A 17,660-nucleotide genomic window follows, 5' to 3' on the forward strand; every position below is an offset into this window, starting at 1 on the left:
CCTAAACCCTGAACCCTAAACCCTGAACCCTAAACCCTGAACCCTAAACCCTAAACCCTAAACCCTGAACCCTAAACCCCTAAACCCTAAACCCTGAACCCTAAACCCTGAACCCTAAACCCTGAACCCTAAACCCTAAACCCTAAACCCTGAACCCTAAACCCTGAACCCTAAACCCTAAACCCTGAACCCTAAACCCTAACCCTAAACCCTGAACCCTAAACCCCTAACCCTAACCCTAAACCCCCCCCCCCCCCCCCCCCCCCCCCCCCCCCCCCCTAACCCTAACCCCCCCCCCTAACCCCCCCCCCCCTAAACCCTAACCCCCCCCCCCCCCCCCCTAAACCCCTAACCCTAAACCCTGAACCCTAAACCCTAAACCCTAAACCCTGAACCCTAAACCCTAAACCCTGAACCCTAAAACCTGAACCCTGAAAACCGGTACAACGCATAACATATAAAAAATTATTGTATTAGAAAAATTCAAAACAATATATTTTTCATATTCTATAATTTTTTTACGCTGTTTTTCTTCCCTTACAATGATTCATTTAAATAAAAAATTTTCCATTTAAATAATTATATAAATTTAATTTTTTTTTTTATTTTTTTTTATATTTTTTTTTGAATAATTATTAATTATTTATTTTTGGATAAATATTAATTTTTTATTTTGAATAATTATTCATTTTTTATATATGCCTTTGGTACTCGTTTGCTCTTATTTTAAACATACTTATATAGCGTGTTTTTACCCTTTTTAAATTAATACTTTACTTATCGAATCCAAAAATGAATAAAAGATATATTACGATTGCTTTGACACTTTTAAGTCTCGCAGGATATATGCAAAATGTAGCATTTGCAAAAGAAACTGCTTCAGATGGTGCTGCCGAACCAGCAAACCAAACATCTGTGTATGAAAAAATGAAAATATATATACATATTATATAAATATGCATATTCGCCAAGCGCATCCCTTCATAATCATTAAATATTCAAAATCCCATCATAAATTCATTTCTTTCTTTTTTTTTACGCATTAAAAATAATCTCCCTTTTACCAATAATATTTATATGCAGATTTGATGAATACGACGACGATATGATATGTGAAAACTTAGAAGAAGCTTCAATAGCATTGAATCATGCAAAAGACTCATCAAAACTTTTACTAAAACTTGCTGAGAATATGGACGGTTACTCGATCAATCCTTCAGAAGATGAAAACATACCTATATATTCTAAGAAATTTGGAATTGTAGATATTGGAAGGATTCAGGTTACCATCCCATCTGCCTCTAAGGTATCAAATATCAAACAATATTTAGCATATAAAAATAACTTTAAAATAAATAATCATTATTATATATATACATATCTTTTTTTTCATTAGTACGATGATGTAATAAATACTATCTGGGATTACAATGATAAAAAAAAATTGGATGACACATTTATTATTGGTAAATAAAAAATAATCAATAAATTTAATATATGGCTATCACTATTTACCCATCTTTCGATTTTCTATTCCTTGACTATTATTTTCATTAATATTTTATTATATTCATAATATTTCATTTATATGTGCAAAATAATTATTTTTTAGGATATCTTGCTCGTGTATATGCCCCATTTTTAGTCATAATGGAGCACGGTAACATACATCAAACGGCTAGAACCCCCAGAAAAAGATTTGCTGTAGCCGCAAAAATTAAAGTAAGGAGGGTTTTCCCTATTATTCCTCTAAAAATACTATTATTCATATTATTATACATTAATTTACACAATACATATATTTTTGTATTCACTAATTTTGTAGGTATCAAATGACACAACTGTAATTGTGTGTCCTACAAGAACAATAAATTTTTTCGGTGCTATCGTTAAAAAAACTAATTTAATCGAATTTTTCGAAATGACAAGACGAATCGAAACTGACATTAATGCCGATCAAGCATTAGTCAACTTGTGTTCTAACATAGCCGGATTTATAATTAAACACCGCGACGATAGCGTTGAAGTTACTTATATAAACGCTGTAAGCAATCTCAAAAAATAATAATATAATCATTTTTTTCTCATTTTAACATTCATTTTAAGTGTCTTTCTCTATATCTCATATATTTTATGATATTCACACACAAAATATTGACATATTTTATATATTTATCCATTTTTTTCGTAGATTTGTGAGTTTAGAAATTATAACAACAATAAAAGAGATAGAGATATTACATATACAAATATTCTAAACTTAGCAAAAAACATCTGATCTAATAAACAACAATATCCCCCAAGTAAATATCTTTCGACACTTTAATATTGGGATACATATATTAATAAAATTAAATTGTCTTTATACATAATGCTTATTTAAATTACCATCACAAACATTTTTTCGTTTTAAAAGTGATTATTTAACATGTAATTTTTCAGCTCTTTTCATTAAAATATATTGAATGTATTTAATTAGTGATTAAATAAAATAATTAATCCTATAATTCAATTATATTTTCTGTTTTATTACCCTTTATATCGATTCGATCACTTTTTTTACATTAAAAATTTTTGTTTCGTATTTATATTATTTTTATTATTGTCATAAAACTTAAATTTTATTACTAATTAATAATATATCAATATAGAAATATCATAAAATATATCGATCACCATCCTCAAATTAATGTACCTATCATTTTGTTTTATCTTTATTATTTATATTTTTCCCCTTAATGTTTGTCTATGAAATCCTTTACGGAACCCAAATAATCAATACTAATATAAATATCAAACATTACAAATTCTGTCATTTTTAAAACTTGTTTCCTATATATATTTTAAAAAGTTTCTTAAATTAATAAATATTATCAAATTATACAAAATTAAATGTAATGTGGTACTTAACCCTAACCCATATGTTGGTTCCATAAGGACAACCTTAACCCTGACCCACAACATAACACTATATAAAAATTATACAAAAGTTATATAAAAAATATACAAAAAGTATACAAAAATACAATAAATATACACATATAGCTTTATATTTTATTGATTATGTTATTTAAATATTCTTATAAACTCTAAATTTATGTTCCAAATTATGGTCAAAAATTACTTACTTCCATATAGGCAATTCCTTAACTTATATCAAGCATTATTACTATTCCTGGAATAATACTACTCTTCGAATCATATATAATGATTAATTTTATTCTTTATTTGTTTTACTTTTTCTCTTAAATATTTTCTATGAAGCCGTTTATCAAATCCAAATAACGAATACTATATAAAATGTTAAGAATCATATGATGTTTGTTAAAGTTTGCATATATTTAATGAAAATAATTTTTAATATTATATTTACAAATTCCTTATTATTTACCTTATAAGCAATTCCCAAGAAAATTGGTACTGCAAATATTGATAAAACTGGAATTAATGTGTTTGCTATTGGTGATTTTAATGAAATATCTTCAGAATTTTGTCCATATGTATGTCCAGGACTTTCTAAAGATTTTTGTGCAGAGCCTTTTCCAGAACCTTCTAAAGATTTTTGTGAAGAAATTTTTGTTGGTTTTATCTGTGGAAGAGATGGAAGGTTTTTAGATTGACCATTACAGCATGTCTTTTTAAAATTATCATAATCATTTGATAATGTAGACAATATTTGACTATATGAACTGCCTTCTATATGATTAGAATCGTCATTAAGTTCTTTAAAACTTTCAACAAATTTTTCAGCATCTTGCGAACATTTTGTGCAATCTGTATTTTTTTCTTTATCCTCATTATGCATATTACATAAGATTTGTAATGCTTCATAAAATTTAAATATAGTTTTAATATTCATATTCATCAAATCTGGTTTTTTATCTATATGATCCTTATAATTTTTATAAGTTTCATTACCAGTTATATGCATAATATATTTCGAATTAATTTTTATTTTAGTATAAAAATCATTTAATATGGTGAGTTTTATATTTGAATATTTATTTAATTTATATCCTAGCCATAAAATAGCGTATTGAAAACGTCTTTCGCTTTCTAAATTTCTCCCATTATCAAAATTATTAAATTTTTCTAACAATGATATAAAACCAGAGTTAACTATTTCGATATAGCCAATACATTGCCCCCCTTCTCCATTTACGTAGGTAGGGCAATAAGCGTTCAATATCTTATTATTTTCAATAAATACATCTTCTCCACTACTTTCCACTTTAATTAATTTATCGATGTCTTTAAATGCTTTACACTATGAAAATTTTATGGAAATTAATAAAATATGTATTAACATATATGTTACTAAAATGAAAATAAACATGAATTATAGGCGACTCAGCATATGAATCACATGTGAATACCATATTTTATATAAAAAAATTATATACCACTTCCTTAGACATTATAATGAAATTCCGTTATAACTTGGAGATTATGTTGTATGTTAATATTTATATATATTTTATGAAATATGTTGTATTTACTTAAGCTTTTTACATAGTAATTATCTTTCGTTACACATATTATACATATTTTATGACAAATAACTAATTAACTTAAATTGAGGGTTGCTTAATACACTTTTATCATATGTATATATGATGCATTTTATACAAAAAATACAATTCTTACTAACATTTGGTATAACTATATTATAAAAAGGAATATAATTTTATAATTCATTTAAAGCATATTTCCTTGTATTGATGTTTTAACATAATAAAGGAATATATTTATATCTTATGTTTTAATGATTGGCCTTATAAAACCTAAATAATGTATAACTCTAAAAAATTAATAATTCTATTATTACTAGAATCCTTAAAAGTATATAAATAGTATTTTTTTAAAATATATTAAATATTTATATACTTGTTTCTTATAATATATAATATAGTTTTATCTAAAATTATAACATTTGCAAATTAAGTTGAGTTATTTACATCTCTATACAAATTACATAAATTTATATTATTTTTATTTAATATATATAAATTCGTAATATATTTTAATGAGTTGATAACATTATTTTTATTCCTATGGATATAAATTTAGAAATATACCTTATTGGGTAATTTTGTAATATCTTTTGACCATCTTTTCTACGGTTTAAAACACCAATTAGCACTGAACCAATACTATTGAGCTATTTATAAGCTTAAATATGTCTTTGAATGAAAATTATTTTTAAAATAATACTTAGTAAATATTAAACATATAACACATAAATAAGTATTGATGCAATTTTTAAAAGCATTATAGAAAGTTATGTGCAATTATGTTGTTATATTACACTTTAAGAGGAAAAAGATATGATATATTTGCTCTTTTAATATATATATTTAGATAAATATTCGATAAATGCTCTCATAGTTCATTTTTATCTTATATATTATATTGTTATGGTTATCAATGTATTCAAATAATTTATTAACAATTTCATATTTTGCTAATTCTTTGATAAAATAATGCCATTTTAGATTAAAAAGTTATGTCTCAATAAGTGCTGATAATATATACATGATAATATGAAATAATAAATAGGCATTTAAGATGAATTGAGCCTTTAGCCCATTTATCCAGTTTTTTTAAATATAAAACCGTATATCCCCAATTGTATCCTTAACAAAACATGTAACGTTGATACCTTCACAATGCACTATTACGTTCCATTGATTTAATATTCATTCAATAAAACAAATATTTATATATTTCTGTTAGAAAATACCATTATATTTTATATAATTTTTTTACTGAATATTTATAGAAAACAATTGTATGCTACATATGACAGGGGTTTATAGGGTCATTTTTTAAAAAAAATTTTATTAATTTTTACAATAATATATGATTTTATAAAAAATATTTTTTAATCATTCATTATGTTAATAATTTTTTATTCTTATAATTATATAAATAAATTTATAATTGAAAATTAAGTGAATCATTCCAACAACATCATCATTATATATATAATAATAGTTGATCATTTAGTATTATAATTAATAAATATTTTTTTAATTATACATATGAGATTATTTCCTATATTAATAATAATAGTAATAAAAAAATTTACATATTTATAATTTTAATACTTATATAGAGTTTTTAAATCAGGTTCATAGAATCTGAACCCCAAAATAAAAGTCGTTAATTAAATTTGTCATATAAATAATCGTTTTTTCTTTTATAAACAAAAAAAATAAAAAAATAAATGGTACATGATTATCCTGCATATTTTGTATATATTTAATAATCCCATTTTTCATCGACACAATTTATAATTATTCCGATTGGTTCTTTTCGATGAATACATTTGTAACGCCATTTAGGCTTTCTTTTCGTCACACAAATTTATAATTGCTTTCACCTTTTTTTTTGCATTCAGCTTTTTTCGCCGACCATGTGTTAAATACTAACATAAAAATAAAAATATATAATTATTTGTCTTTTTATGCATTCAAAAAATATGTTATAATGTATATTTTTTAAATTTATATTTTTGAATTGTAATACTTACCTTATATGAAATTCCTAAAATAATGGGTATTAAAACTAATGGAACTGCGATGTAGGGTAGTTTATTTCCATTATTTATACTTGTGGGTATTACTGGTAGACCTGGTAAACTATTTGGGCGGGTTGCAGCTTTTTTTGAACACTCCTCATTACATTCTAATAATCCTTCTTTGAGCTCCAATTCTGGAAGGTTACTGTATTTTTTTCTAATTTTATCATAATCATTTTTTAAATTTGTCAATACATTACAATATGGATTACAAATCTCTTTCCAGGGAAAAGCAATCAGACATGAACGATACAATTCACCACATTTTTTAGCAGATTCTATGCATTCATCGTTGCTTGAAGAGCTTTTACATTTATTAATTGTTTCACATATTCCTTTAAGGAAATTATAAAGATTGGTAAAGTATATATAATGAAATCTTATCATATTTTTTTTGTCATCTGCGGGTATATTAAGTTCATTATACCACTCATTTTTTTTAAGTATGTCATCAATAGTAGTTCTTATAAACTCTATCTTCGGATTTTGCTTAATTTTATAACTAAGCCATAAAATAGCGTATTGATAAAGTTTATCACTCTCTGGATCTTCACCATCATTGCTATTAAAATTTTCTAGCAATGCCATAAAAGCAGAGCCAAGTTTTAAATCATCACTATCACATTTTTGATTAGTACAATAAGCTTTGAGTATGCCATCGCTTAACGTATAGTTTTGAGATTCTGAATCAAAGGTAATATATTCCTCAATCTGATCAATTTGTTTACACTACGAATATATTTACGAATTAAAGAAAATATGTATTAATATAAATGCACTAAAATGAAAATTAATATAATTTATAGGCGATTCAGCATATTAATCACATATGAAGACATATTATATTTAACAAATTTATATACCAATTCCTCAGACATTATAATGGAATTTAATTATAAATATTACACCTAAACAAATATGTGTTACTTGTAAATATATATGTGATTAAAAGGGAATATTAAATTTCTTTATGTCTATTTAGCTAAATTCCCATAATATGTTCAAACATGCTAATCATATAATAGAATAAATAAACAAATATATAATATTTTTGTCAATATTCAGAATATTCCTATTACATAAATTTATAACTTTGTAATAGTTTAAATAAAGTATATCTCCTAATTATTATACGTTTTCACATAGAAAATAAAAATGTGTTTTTTCGTTTTTATAATAAATTAATTTAAAAAAATGTATTAGTATAAATATTTAAAGAACCAAAAATAAATTGATACCCGAATTGTTCAAAACATATTTGTGTCTCATCATTAGACACCCTTAATGCACTTATATAAGTTATTATTCCTCATGACATATTGATCTTTAATATGATTTCCAATAAATGAAAAGACAATTTTATGTTTAATTGTAATATTTAATAAACAATTTGATAATAATTTTTCTAATTAAATGATATATTGGGTGCATTTATATTTAATCAATATATATATTATAAGCTCATTTTTAAATGTACAATAACCTTACTTATTTCCTAGTATTCCTTATATATAAATAGAATTAATCAATAGTTTTTGGTGCATATATTATTTTATTTTTAATATTAAAAAAACATAATATGCAAATTAGGTTAGTCGACCTATTAAAATTAAAATAGATCATGGAAATTGATTAGTTTTGGGGTAATTGTTAGTATATATATAATGCATATTATATTTTCATCCTTATGATCTATTTAACATATAAATGATCAAGAAATATATTTTAAATATTAAATCAAATAAATGTAATTTAAATATATTAATTTTTTATTTTAGAATTGTATTCGTACTTTTTTTAGAATAATGAATTAATTTGAGAAGTAATATGAGTTACCATTTTAAGTATACATTTATACTTATAACTCAAAATATATTTTGTATTGAATATTTTATAATACCATATCAGTTAGTTTATAATGTAAAAATATTATTTTTAATGAATAATATGGAATTATTATTAGTTTGCTTGGTATCGTTAATTCTTATATTAGTACATTAAAAGTATACTTATCTAAATATTGTAATAATTCATTTGATCTTACATGAATACAATTTTATTCTTATCATACATTTAATAATATATATAATGAATTTATACCCATATAGTGTATCAAATAAACATAATATACTTTTCGTATTTAGTAACATACTAATCCATTATGATTATTATTATTATTGTTACTGATATGTCACTGTATGCTACAATGAGATAATGAATGCACTAAAAGGAATACTTTAGACCAATTAATAATATTCCTTGTTCCATTGTTTTAAAGTATAACATATTAGAGCATATATATTATTTCGTAATAACAATATATTTAAATTATAAAATTGAGAGTTTGTATATATATGATATCCTAATATATATATTATTAGTTCAAATAAAATTTATTACAATGTGCGTTTTCAATAAAATTAGTATTATTATTTAATTGTATGAAATTTTTATAATAAAAAAATATTTTAATATTAGTTATAATTATTAAAGAAAAATATGATATGAAAATTTATTAATATATTTATATTTTATCTTTTAACCATTTTAAAATATAATTTATTTATACCTCAAAATTATAAAACTTAAAATATTGTATATGTAGTTCAATTTTTATTGTGTTATTAAAAATGTTAGATGCATAAAACATCTTTTATAGATATCGTTGTATTGTCGATTATCGATCAATATTCCATGCATATATATTTTATGGCTATCTATTATATATTGGTAATATGCTTAATTAATCTTAAAACACACGTATTAATATGTATTGTAATGCATATGCATATTCAAAATGAATTTTATTATAATATAAAGATATATATATTATACTTTATGGAAATATATGCTATGTGATCCCTTTCATATTAATGGATACGGTCATTTGGGGCTGCATATTTGGATTTCATTTCTGGATTAAACACATAGAGATGGTACATATATTTAATCAACATTTATAGACGAGTAAATGTGATAAAACTATAAACAATTTAATAAAAATATAATCATAACCCAAAACATAGTTTCATAGTACAAAACTCTGACCCAACTACGAGTTTCCCAAGACGCACCTTTAAACTTGAACCCTTACTTTATAATAATGATAATATCTTTTTTTTTACATCTTCAAAGTTTTATAAAGTTAATATAATAAAAAAAAATTATATAAATATATATGCAATTACATTTACATACAATGTGGAAGAAAAAATACATACTAATAATATTACTATTATTACATAATAAATAAATTAAAAGCATTTCTTCTACAAGCATACAGCCCTATTTTCCTAAATTGCCTCCTATTATATTTTGTAATAAGTCTAACCGAATAATGAAAAACCACAACCCTAAAGCTTGATAAATTTCTTAACGGTGTATCTCGCTTTTCGCCTTAATAAAAAAATAAATGGTATTGATAAACCTCCTAAAAATAAAAACAAGAATACAACTGTGATGAGTATTGCTTTACTCACGAACCCGCCAAACGCCTCATTAAACAATGAATCACCTTCGGTTCTATCAAAACTTATTGTTGAAATCGTCTCCTCATTTGTAACTTGAGAGATCCTGCTATCTAAATTCAGGCCATTTCCATGATGGTTCACGCCTATATGACTATTAGAAGTTGATAAAATGGAGGGTCCACCCATTCTTGTTGGCATTTCATGCATATTTGGTTCCACTACTAATTCATATCCCTCATTATTATCGTTTGTTTTTTTCGATATTTTGAATTTGCTCGTAATTCACGATTTAACCTTTCAATATCATGCTCAATATATTTTAATTTGGATAAAATATTGCTATATTTGTAATTCGTTTCACCAATATCTATAATTTTTTTAGTATATATTTTTTCTTCTTCATAATTGCTGTCTTATATTTATCGAAAAATTCGACCTCGATTCATAAAAATCATTTACGTCGAAACAATTTGGTTACATATTTTAATAACTTATTATTTCAAAAAAATTTTGAGATTTTTGGGGAATATAGATTTTTCTCTTTTCTTATATCGCGTTAATACTTCAAAAAAAAATTATATTAGCATGTATTAATATATTGCACATAATTTAGCTTATTGTTTCTTAAATTAAACGTAATTTTTTTATAAATACAGATAGCAATATAAAGGTTGTGTAAATTTAATATATAAATGAAAAAATAATTATATTCTTAATAACCAAGCGAAACAAATAGCTTGCATTTTTAGTATATTCCAAAGTTCAAAGACCACTATATTTTTTTAAATATCGAGTATATTAATTTTTAGCGTGATTTATTTATTAAATAAACATATTGTATATAGTCTGTGAATACACCTTGGCATTCGTTCTCAACATAATTATATTTGTTACTTTGTATACTCTAAGATTATAGTATTTTCAAATTAAGTTGCACGCTTCATTTTCTATGTAAATTGTATAAATTTATTCATTTTTATTTAATATAGATAAATTCATGATCCATTCTAATATACCTATAACTTTATTTTTATTCCTATGTACTCAATTTAGAAAATTATCGTATTGTGCAATTTTATAATATGTTCTGAGCATCTTTTCTACGGTTTATAACACCAATTAGTACTGAACCCATATTTATTTAGCTATTTATAATCTTAAATAATTCTTCGAATGCATATTATTTTTAAAATAATACATAGTAAATATTAAATGCATAAAAAATAAATAACTATTGATGAAAACTTTAAGTATAATATAAAACTATGTGTAATTAAGTTGTTATATTATATTTTAAGAGGCGAAAGATATAATATATTTGTTCTTTTAATATATAAATTTAGATAAATATTCGCTAAGTGTTCTATATTGTTCATTTTATCTTATATATTCTGTTGTTATAGTTATCAATGTATATGCATTAAATGATTTATTAAAAATTATATATTTTGCTAATTCTATGATAAGATAATGCTATTTTTTATTTTTAAAAAATGATGATTTATTAACCACTGATAATATAATACATGCTAATATGGAATTATAAAAAGACATTTAACATGAATTGAGTCTTTAACACTTTCTCCATCAATCCAGGTTTTTTAAATATAAAACAGTGTATCCTCAAATGTATATTTAACAAAATATGTAACGTTGACACCTTTATAATACACTGTTATGTATCATTGATTTATTATCTATTCAATAAAACATATATTTATATATCTTTGCTAGAAAATACTATTATATTTTTATATATTTTTTTACTAATATTTATAGAAAACAATTGCATGTAGCATATAATCGATATTTAGTGGGACATTGCTTATATTTTTTAGTCATTCATTATGTTAGTGATTCTTATATTCTTATAATTATATAAATATGTTTTTAATTATACATATGAGATTATTTGCCTATATTAATAATAATATTAATTAAAAAATTTACATATTTATAATTTTAATACTTATATAGAGTTTTTAAATCAGGTTCATAGAATCTGAACCCCAAAATAAAAGTCGTTAATTAAAATGTTCATATAAATAATCGTTTTTTCTTTTATAAACAAAAAATATAAAAAAATAAATGATACAGGATTATCCTGTATGTGTTTGTATATATTTAATAATCCCATTTTTCATCAATGTAATTTATAATTATTCCGATTGGTTCTTTTCGATGAATGCATTTGTAAAGCCATTTTGGGCTTTCTTTTGATCACTCGAATTTATAATCTTTTTCATGGTTTTTCTTTTCATCATTTTTCGCCATACGGGCGTTAAATACTAACATAAAAATAAAAATATATAATTATTTGCCTTTTTATACCCTCAAAAAATATGTTGTAATGTATATTTTTTAAATTTATATTTTTGAATTGTTGCAATATTTACCTTATATGAAATTCCTAAAATAATGGGTATTAAAATAAATGGAATTGCAATATAGAGTAGCTTATTTCCATTATTTATACCTGTGAGGATTCTTAGTTGACCTAGTAAACCAATATTGTGGGTTGTAATTTGTTTTGCTTGTTCAATTGCCGATTTCTCAGCATTCAATATTTGTGTTAAAGATTTGCAATAATTCTCACAATTTTCTCTTCCTTTTGGTGGCTCCAATTTTGGAAGATTATTATGATTTTTTCTAAATTTTTCATAATCTTTTTTTAAATTTGACAATACACTACAATATGGATTACAAAGCTCTCCCCATGGAAAACTATTCAGACATGTACGATACGAATCAGCACATTTCTTAGCACTTTCTATGCATTCATTGGTGTTTGAAGAGCCATTACATTTATTAATTGTTTCACATATTCCTTTAAGGAACTCATAAAGATTCTTCAAATGTATAAAATGAAAATTCATCATATCTTTTATTTTTTCTATGGATTCACTATGTTCATTAAACCATTCATTCTGTGTAAGTACGTCATACATAGTATTTTTTGCAATTTCTATCTTCGGATTTTGGCTAATTTTATAACTAAACCATAAAATAGCGTACTGAGCAAGTTTATCACCATCTAAATTTTCATCTTCAATACTCTTAAAATATTCTAGCAATCCCATAAAGCCAGAGCTAAGTTTTTGGGCACTATTACATTGTCCTTTTCCCCCCTTTCCACCGAGAGAACAAAAAACTTTGAATATATCATCTTTAAACGTATAGTTTTTAGATTTTTGATCGAAGACAACATTTTTATCAGTAAAATCAATTGCATCACACTACGAATATATTTATGAATTAAAGAAAAGAATGTATTAATATAAATGCACTAAAATTAAAATTAATATAATTTATAGGCGACTCAGCATATTAATCACATATGAAGACATATTACATTTAACAAATTTATATACCAATTCCTTAGACATTATAATGGAATTTAATTATAAATATTAGGATTAATTGTCACTAGACTAATTATATATAAAACCTATAAATATTACACCTAAACAAATATGTGTTACTTGTAAATATATATGTGATTAAAAGGGAATATTAAATTTCTTTTATGTCTATTTAGCTATATTTCCTTAATATGTAATATGCTCAAACATGCTTAATCGTATAATAGAAAAAATAAACAAATATATAATATTTTTGTCAATATTCAGAATATTCCTATTACATAACTTTATAACCTTGTAATAGTTTAAATAAAGTATATCTCCTAATTATTATACGTTTTTACATAGAAAATAAAAATGGATTTTTTTGTTTTTTAAATAAAATAATTTAAAAAAATGTATTAGTATAAATATTTAAAGAACCAAAAATAATTGCTACCCGAATTGTTCAAAACATGATTGTGTCTCATCATTAGACACCCTTAATGACTTATATAAGTTACTATTCCTCGTGACATATTGATCTTTAATATTATTCCCAATAAATGAAAAGACATTTTTTTGTTTAAATTATAATATTTAATAAATAAATCAATATTTTTTTCTAATTAAATGGTATATTGGGTGCATTTATATTTAATCAATATATATTATAAGCTCATTTTTAAATATACAATAACCTTACTTATTTCCTAGAATTTCCTTATTATAAATATAATAATCAATATTTTTGGGTGCATATATTATCTAATTTTTAAAATTAAAAAAAACATAATATGAAAATTAGGTTAATCGAGCTATTCCAATTAAAATAAATCATGAATATAAATTAGTTTTTGGGTAATAGTTAGTATATATAAAATGCATATTATATTTTCATCCTTATGATCTATTTAATATATAAATGATCAAGAAATATATTTAAACATAAATAAATATAGTTGTTTTGTATAATTTAATTAAATATATTATTTTTTAATTTTATAATTGTGTTCATATTTGTTTAGAATAATGAATTAATTTGAAAAGCAATATAACATGTGTTACCATTTTAAATATACCTTTATACTTATAAACTAAAATATATTACGTATTGAATATTTTTTAATATCATATTAGTTAGTTTATAATTTAAAAATATTATTTTTAACGAATGCTATGAAATTGTTAATATTATATTGATTAGGAACTTTAAGATCATGACACCATAATAAAGTATACATAGCTAAAAATTGTAATATTTCATATGATCTTTTGTACGTACAATTATAATCTTATCATATATTGAGAATATATATAATTAATTTATACCCATATAGTGTATCAAATAAACATAATATACTTTTCGGATTTAGTAATATACTAATCCATTATGATTGTTATTATTATTGTTAATGATATACCACTGTATGCTACAATGCGATAATTAATGACTCACGAGGAATATTTTAAACCAATTACTAATTCCCTTGTTTCATTGTTGCAATGCATAACATTTTAGAGCATATATATTATTTCATAATAGCACCATATTTAAATTATAAAATTGAGAGTTTGTATATACATGATATCCTAATATATATATTATTAGTTAAAAAAAAATTATTATTATGTGCGTTTTCGATAAAATTAATACTAGTATTTAATTATATGATATTTTTACAATAAATAACAATTTTAATATTAGTTATAATTATTAAAGAAAAATATGATATGAAAATTTATTAATATATTTATATTTTATCTTTTAACCATTTTCAAATATAATTTGTTTATACCTCAAAATTATAAAACTTAAAATATTGTATATGTAGTTCAATTTTTATTGTGTTATTAAAAATGTTAGATGCATAAAACATCTTTTATAGATATCGTTGTATTGTCGATTATCGATCGATATTCCATGCATCTATATTTTATGACTATTTATTATATGTTGTAATGTTTTATTCTTAAAGTTATATGAATAAATTTAGAATAGAAAGAACCATTCCAACAGCATCATCATTATATATATAATTATCGTTGATCATTTAGTATTATAATTATATAAATATTTTTTAAATTATACATATGAACTTATTTGCCTATATTAATAATAAAATTTACATATTTATAATTTTAATACTTATATAGAGTTTTTAAATCAGGTTCATAGAATCTGAACCCCAAAATAAAAGTCGTTAATTAAATTTGTCATATAAATAATCGTTTTTTCTTTTATAAACACAAAAAATAAAAAAATAAATGGTACAGGATTATCCCGTATGTGCTTGTATATATTTAATAATCCCATTTTCATCAACGCAATTTATAATTATTCCGATTGGTTCTTTTCGATGAATACATTTGTAACGCCATTTTAGGCTTTCTTTTGATCACTCAAATTTATAATTTTTTTCATGGCTTTTCTTTTCGTCTTTTTTCGCCATACGGGTGTTAAATACTAACATAAAAATAAAAATATATAATTATTTGTCTTTTTATGCACTCAAAAAATATGTTGTAATGTATATTTTTTAAATTTATATTTTTGAATTGTAACACTTACCTTATATGAAATTCCTAAAATAATGGGTATTAAAATTAATGGGACTGCGATGTAGGGTATTTTATTTCCATTATTTATACTTGTGGGAATTACTGATGAACCTGGTAAACTATCTTCGGTGGGCGTAACAATTTCTGAACCACCACTCAAATGCTTCTGTGCAGCAAGCCATTCTTCATACCGTTTCTCTTGTTTAGAACACTCGCCATAACAATCGGATAATCCTTCTGTGAGCTCTAATTCTGGAATATTCTTATTATTTTCTCTAAGTTTGTCATAATCTTTTTTTAAATTTGACAATACACTACAATATGGATTACAAATCTCTCTCCAGGGTAATTGCATAAGACATGCGCGATACAATCCAGAACATTTTTTAGCACTATCTTGACATTTACTGGAGGTTGAAGAGTCTTTACAGTTAGTAATTGTTTCACATATTCCTTTAAGGAATCTATAAAGTCTGTTCAAATATTCAAAATGAATTTCCATCGTATCTTTTCTGTTTTCTATGGAATCACTATGTTCTCCAAACCAACCATTTTGTTTAAGTATGCCATACATAGTACCTCTTATAAGCTCTATATTCTTATTTTGGCTAATTTTATAACTAAACCATAAAATAGCGTATTGAGCAAGTTTATCACCATCTAACTCTTCCTCATCAATACTCTTAACATATTCTAGCAATCCCATAAAGCCAGAGCCAACTTTTAACTCATCACTAGCACATTCTCCCTTTCCACTGAGAGAACAAAAAGCTTTGAATATATCATCTTTAAACGTATAATCTTGAGATTCTGAATTAAAGACAACATTTTCATCAGCAAATTTAATTGCTTCACACTACGAATATATTTACGAATTAAAGAAAAGAATGTATTAATATAAATGTTATTAAAATGAAAATTAATATAACTTATAGGCGATTCAGCATATTAATCACATATGAAGACATATTATATTTAACAAATTTATATACCAATTCCTCAGTCATTATAATGGCATTTAATTATAAATATTAGGATTAATTTCCACTAGACTAATTTTATATAAAACCTATAAATATTACACCTAAACAAATATGTGTTACTTGTAAATATATATGTGATTAAGCATATACTTACTATTTTTAACAATCAAATTAATATAAAATAATAATAAATGTGATTAAAAGGGAACATTAATTTTCTTTATGTCTGTTTAGCTAAATTCCCATAATATGTAATATGTTCAAACATGCTAATCATATAATAGAAAAAATAAACAAATATATAATATTTTTGTCAATATTCATGTTAGTCTATTACACAATTTTTATAACCTTGTAATAGTTTAAATAAAGTATATCTCCTAATTATTATACGTTTTTACATAGAAAATAAAAATGTATTTTTTCGTTTTTTAAATAAAATAATTTAAAAAATTGTATTAGTATAAATATTTAAATAACCAAAAATTAATTGCTACCCGAATTGTTCAAAACATATTTGTGTCTCATCATTAGACACCCTTAATGCACTTATACAAGTTATTATTCCTCGTGGCATATTGATCTTTAATATTATTTCTAATAAATGAAAAGACAATTTTTTGTTTAAATTGTAATATTTAATAAATAAATGAATAAATAATTCAATATGATTTTTTCTAATTAAATGATATATTGGGTGCATTTATATTTAATCAATATA

General features: G+C 23.1%; 6 protein-coding genes across 6 annotated transcripts; 1 reads left to right on the top strand and 5 right to left on the bottom strand.

Annotated features, from left to right (window-relative positions):
• Positions 1-792: 792 nt before the first annotated feature.
• Positions 793-2,278, top strand: PCHAS_0600100 (fam-a protein; the record flags this gene model as incomplete). Its single annotated transcript, XM_016797402.1, has 6 exons — positions 793-917; positions 1,084-1,306; positions 1,397-1,466; positions 1,613-1,722; positions 1,826-2,044; positions 2,192-2,278. 6 exons carry the CDS (start codon positions 793-795, stop codon positions 2,276-2,278), a joined length of 834 nt encoding a protein of 277 aa, XP_016653361.1.
• Positions 2,279-3,198: 920 nt separating this feature from the next.
• Positions 3,199-4,418, bottom strand: PCHAS_0600200 (CIR protein; the record flags this gene model as incomplete). Its single annotated transcript, XM_016797403.1, has 3 exons — positions 3,199-3,291; positions 3,392-4,267; positions 4,404-4,418. The coding sequence occupies 3 exons, from the start codon at positions 4,416-4,418 to the stop codon at positions 3,199-3,201; spliced, it is 984 nt and encodes a 327-aa protein (XP_016653362.1).
• A 1,925-nt stretch (positions 4,419-6,343) lies between these two features.
• On the bottom strand, positions 6,344-7,461 carry PCHAS_0600300 (CIR protein; the record flags this gene model as incomplete). Its single annotated transcript, XM_016797404.1, has 3 exons — positions 6,344-6,430; positions 6,536-7,312; positions 7,447-7,461. The coding sequence occupies 3 exons, from the start codon at positions 7,459-7,461 to the stop codon at positions 6,344-6,346; spliced, it is 879 nt and encodes a 292-aa protein (XP_016653363.1).
• A 2,475-nt stretch (positions 7,462-9,936) lies between these two features.
• Positions 9,937-10,260, bottom strand: PCHAS_0600400 (conserved Plasmodium chabaudi protein, unknown function; the record flags this gene model as incomplete). Its single annotated transcript, XM_016797405.1, has 1 exon — positions 9,937-10,260. The coding sequence occupies one exon, from the start codon at positions 10,258-10,260 to the stop codon at positions 9,937-9,939; it is 324 nt and encodes a 107-aa protein (XP_016653364.1).
• Positions 10,261-12,212: 1,952 nt separating this feature from the next.
• Positions 12,213-13,439, bottom strand: PCHAS_0600500 (CIR protein; the record flags this gene model as incomplete). Its single annotated transcript, XM_016797406.1, has 3 exons — positions 12,213-12,341; positions 12,450-13,289; positions 13,425-13,439. The coding sequence occupies 3 exons, from the start codon at positions 13,437-13,439 to the stop codon at positions 12,213-12,215; spliced, it is 984 nt and encodes a 327-aa protein (XP_016653365.1).
• A 2,338-nt stretch (positions 13,440-15,777) lies between these two features.
• PCHAS_0600600 (CIR protein) lies at positions 15,778-16,963 on the bottom strand (the record flags this gene model as incomplete). Its single annotated transcript, XM_016797407.1, has 3 exons — positions 15,778-15,861; positions 15,967-16,812; positions 16,949-16,963. The coding sequence occupies 3 exons, from the start codon at positions 16,961-16,963 to the stop codon at positions 15,778-15,780; spliced, it is 945 nt and encodes a 314-aa protein (XP_016653366.1).
• Between the last annotated feature and the right edge of the window lie 697 nt (positions 16,964-17,660).

The sequence above is a fragment of the Plasmodium chabaudi genome (assembly GCF_900002335.3).
Source record: "Plasmodium chabaudi chabaudi strain AS genome assembly, chromosome: 6".
Taxonomy (NCBI): Eukaryota; Apicomplexa; class Aconoidasida; order Haemosporida; family Plasmodiidae; genus Plasmodium; species Plasmodium chabaudi.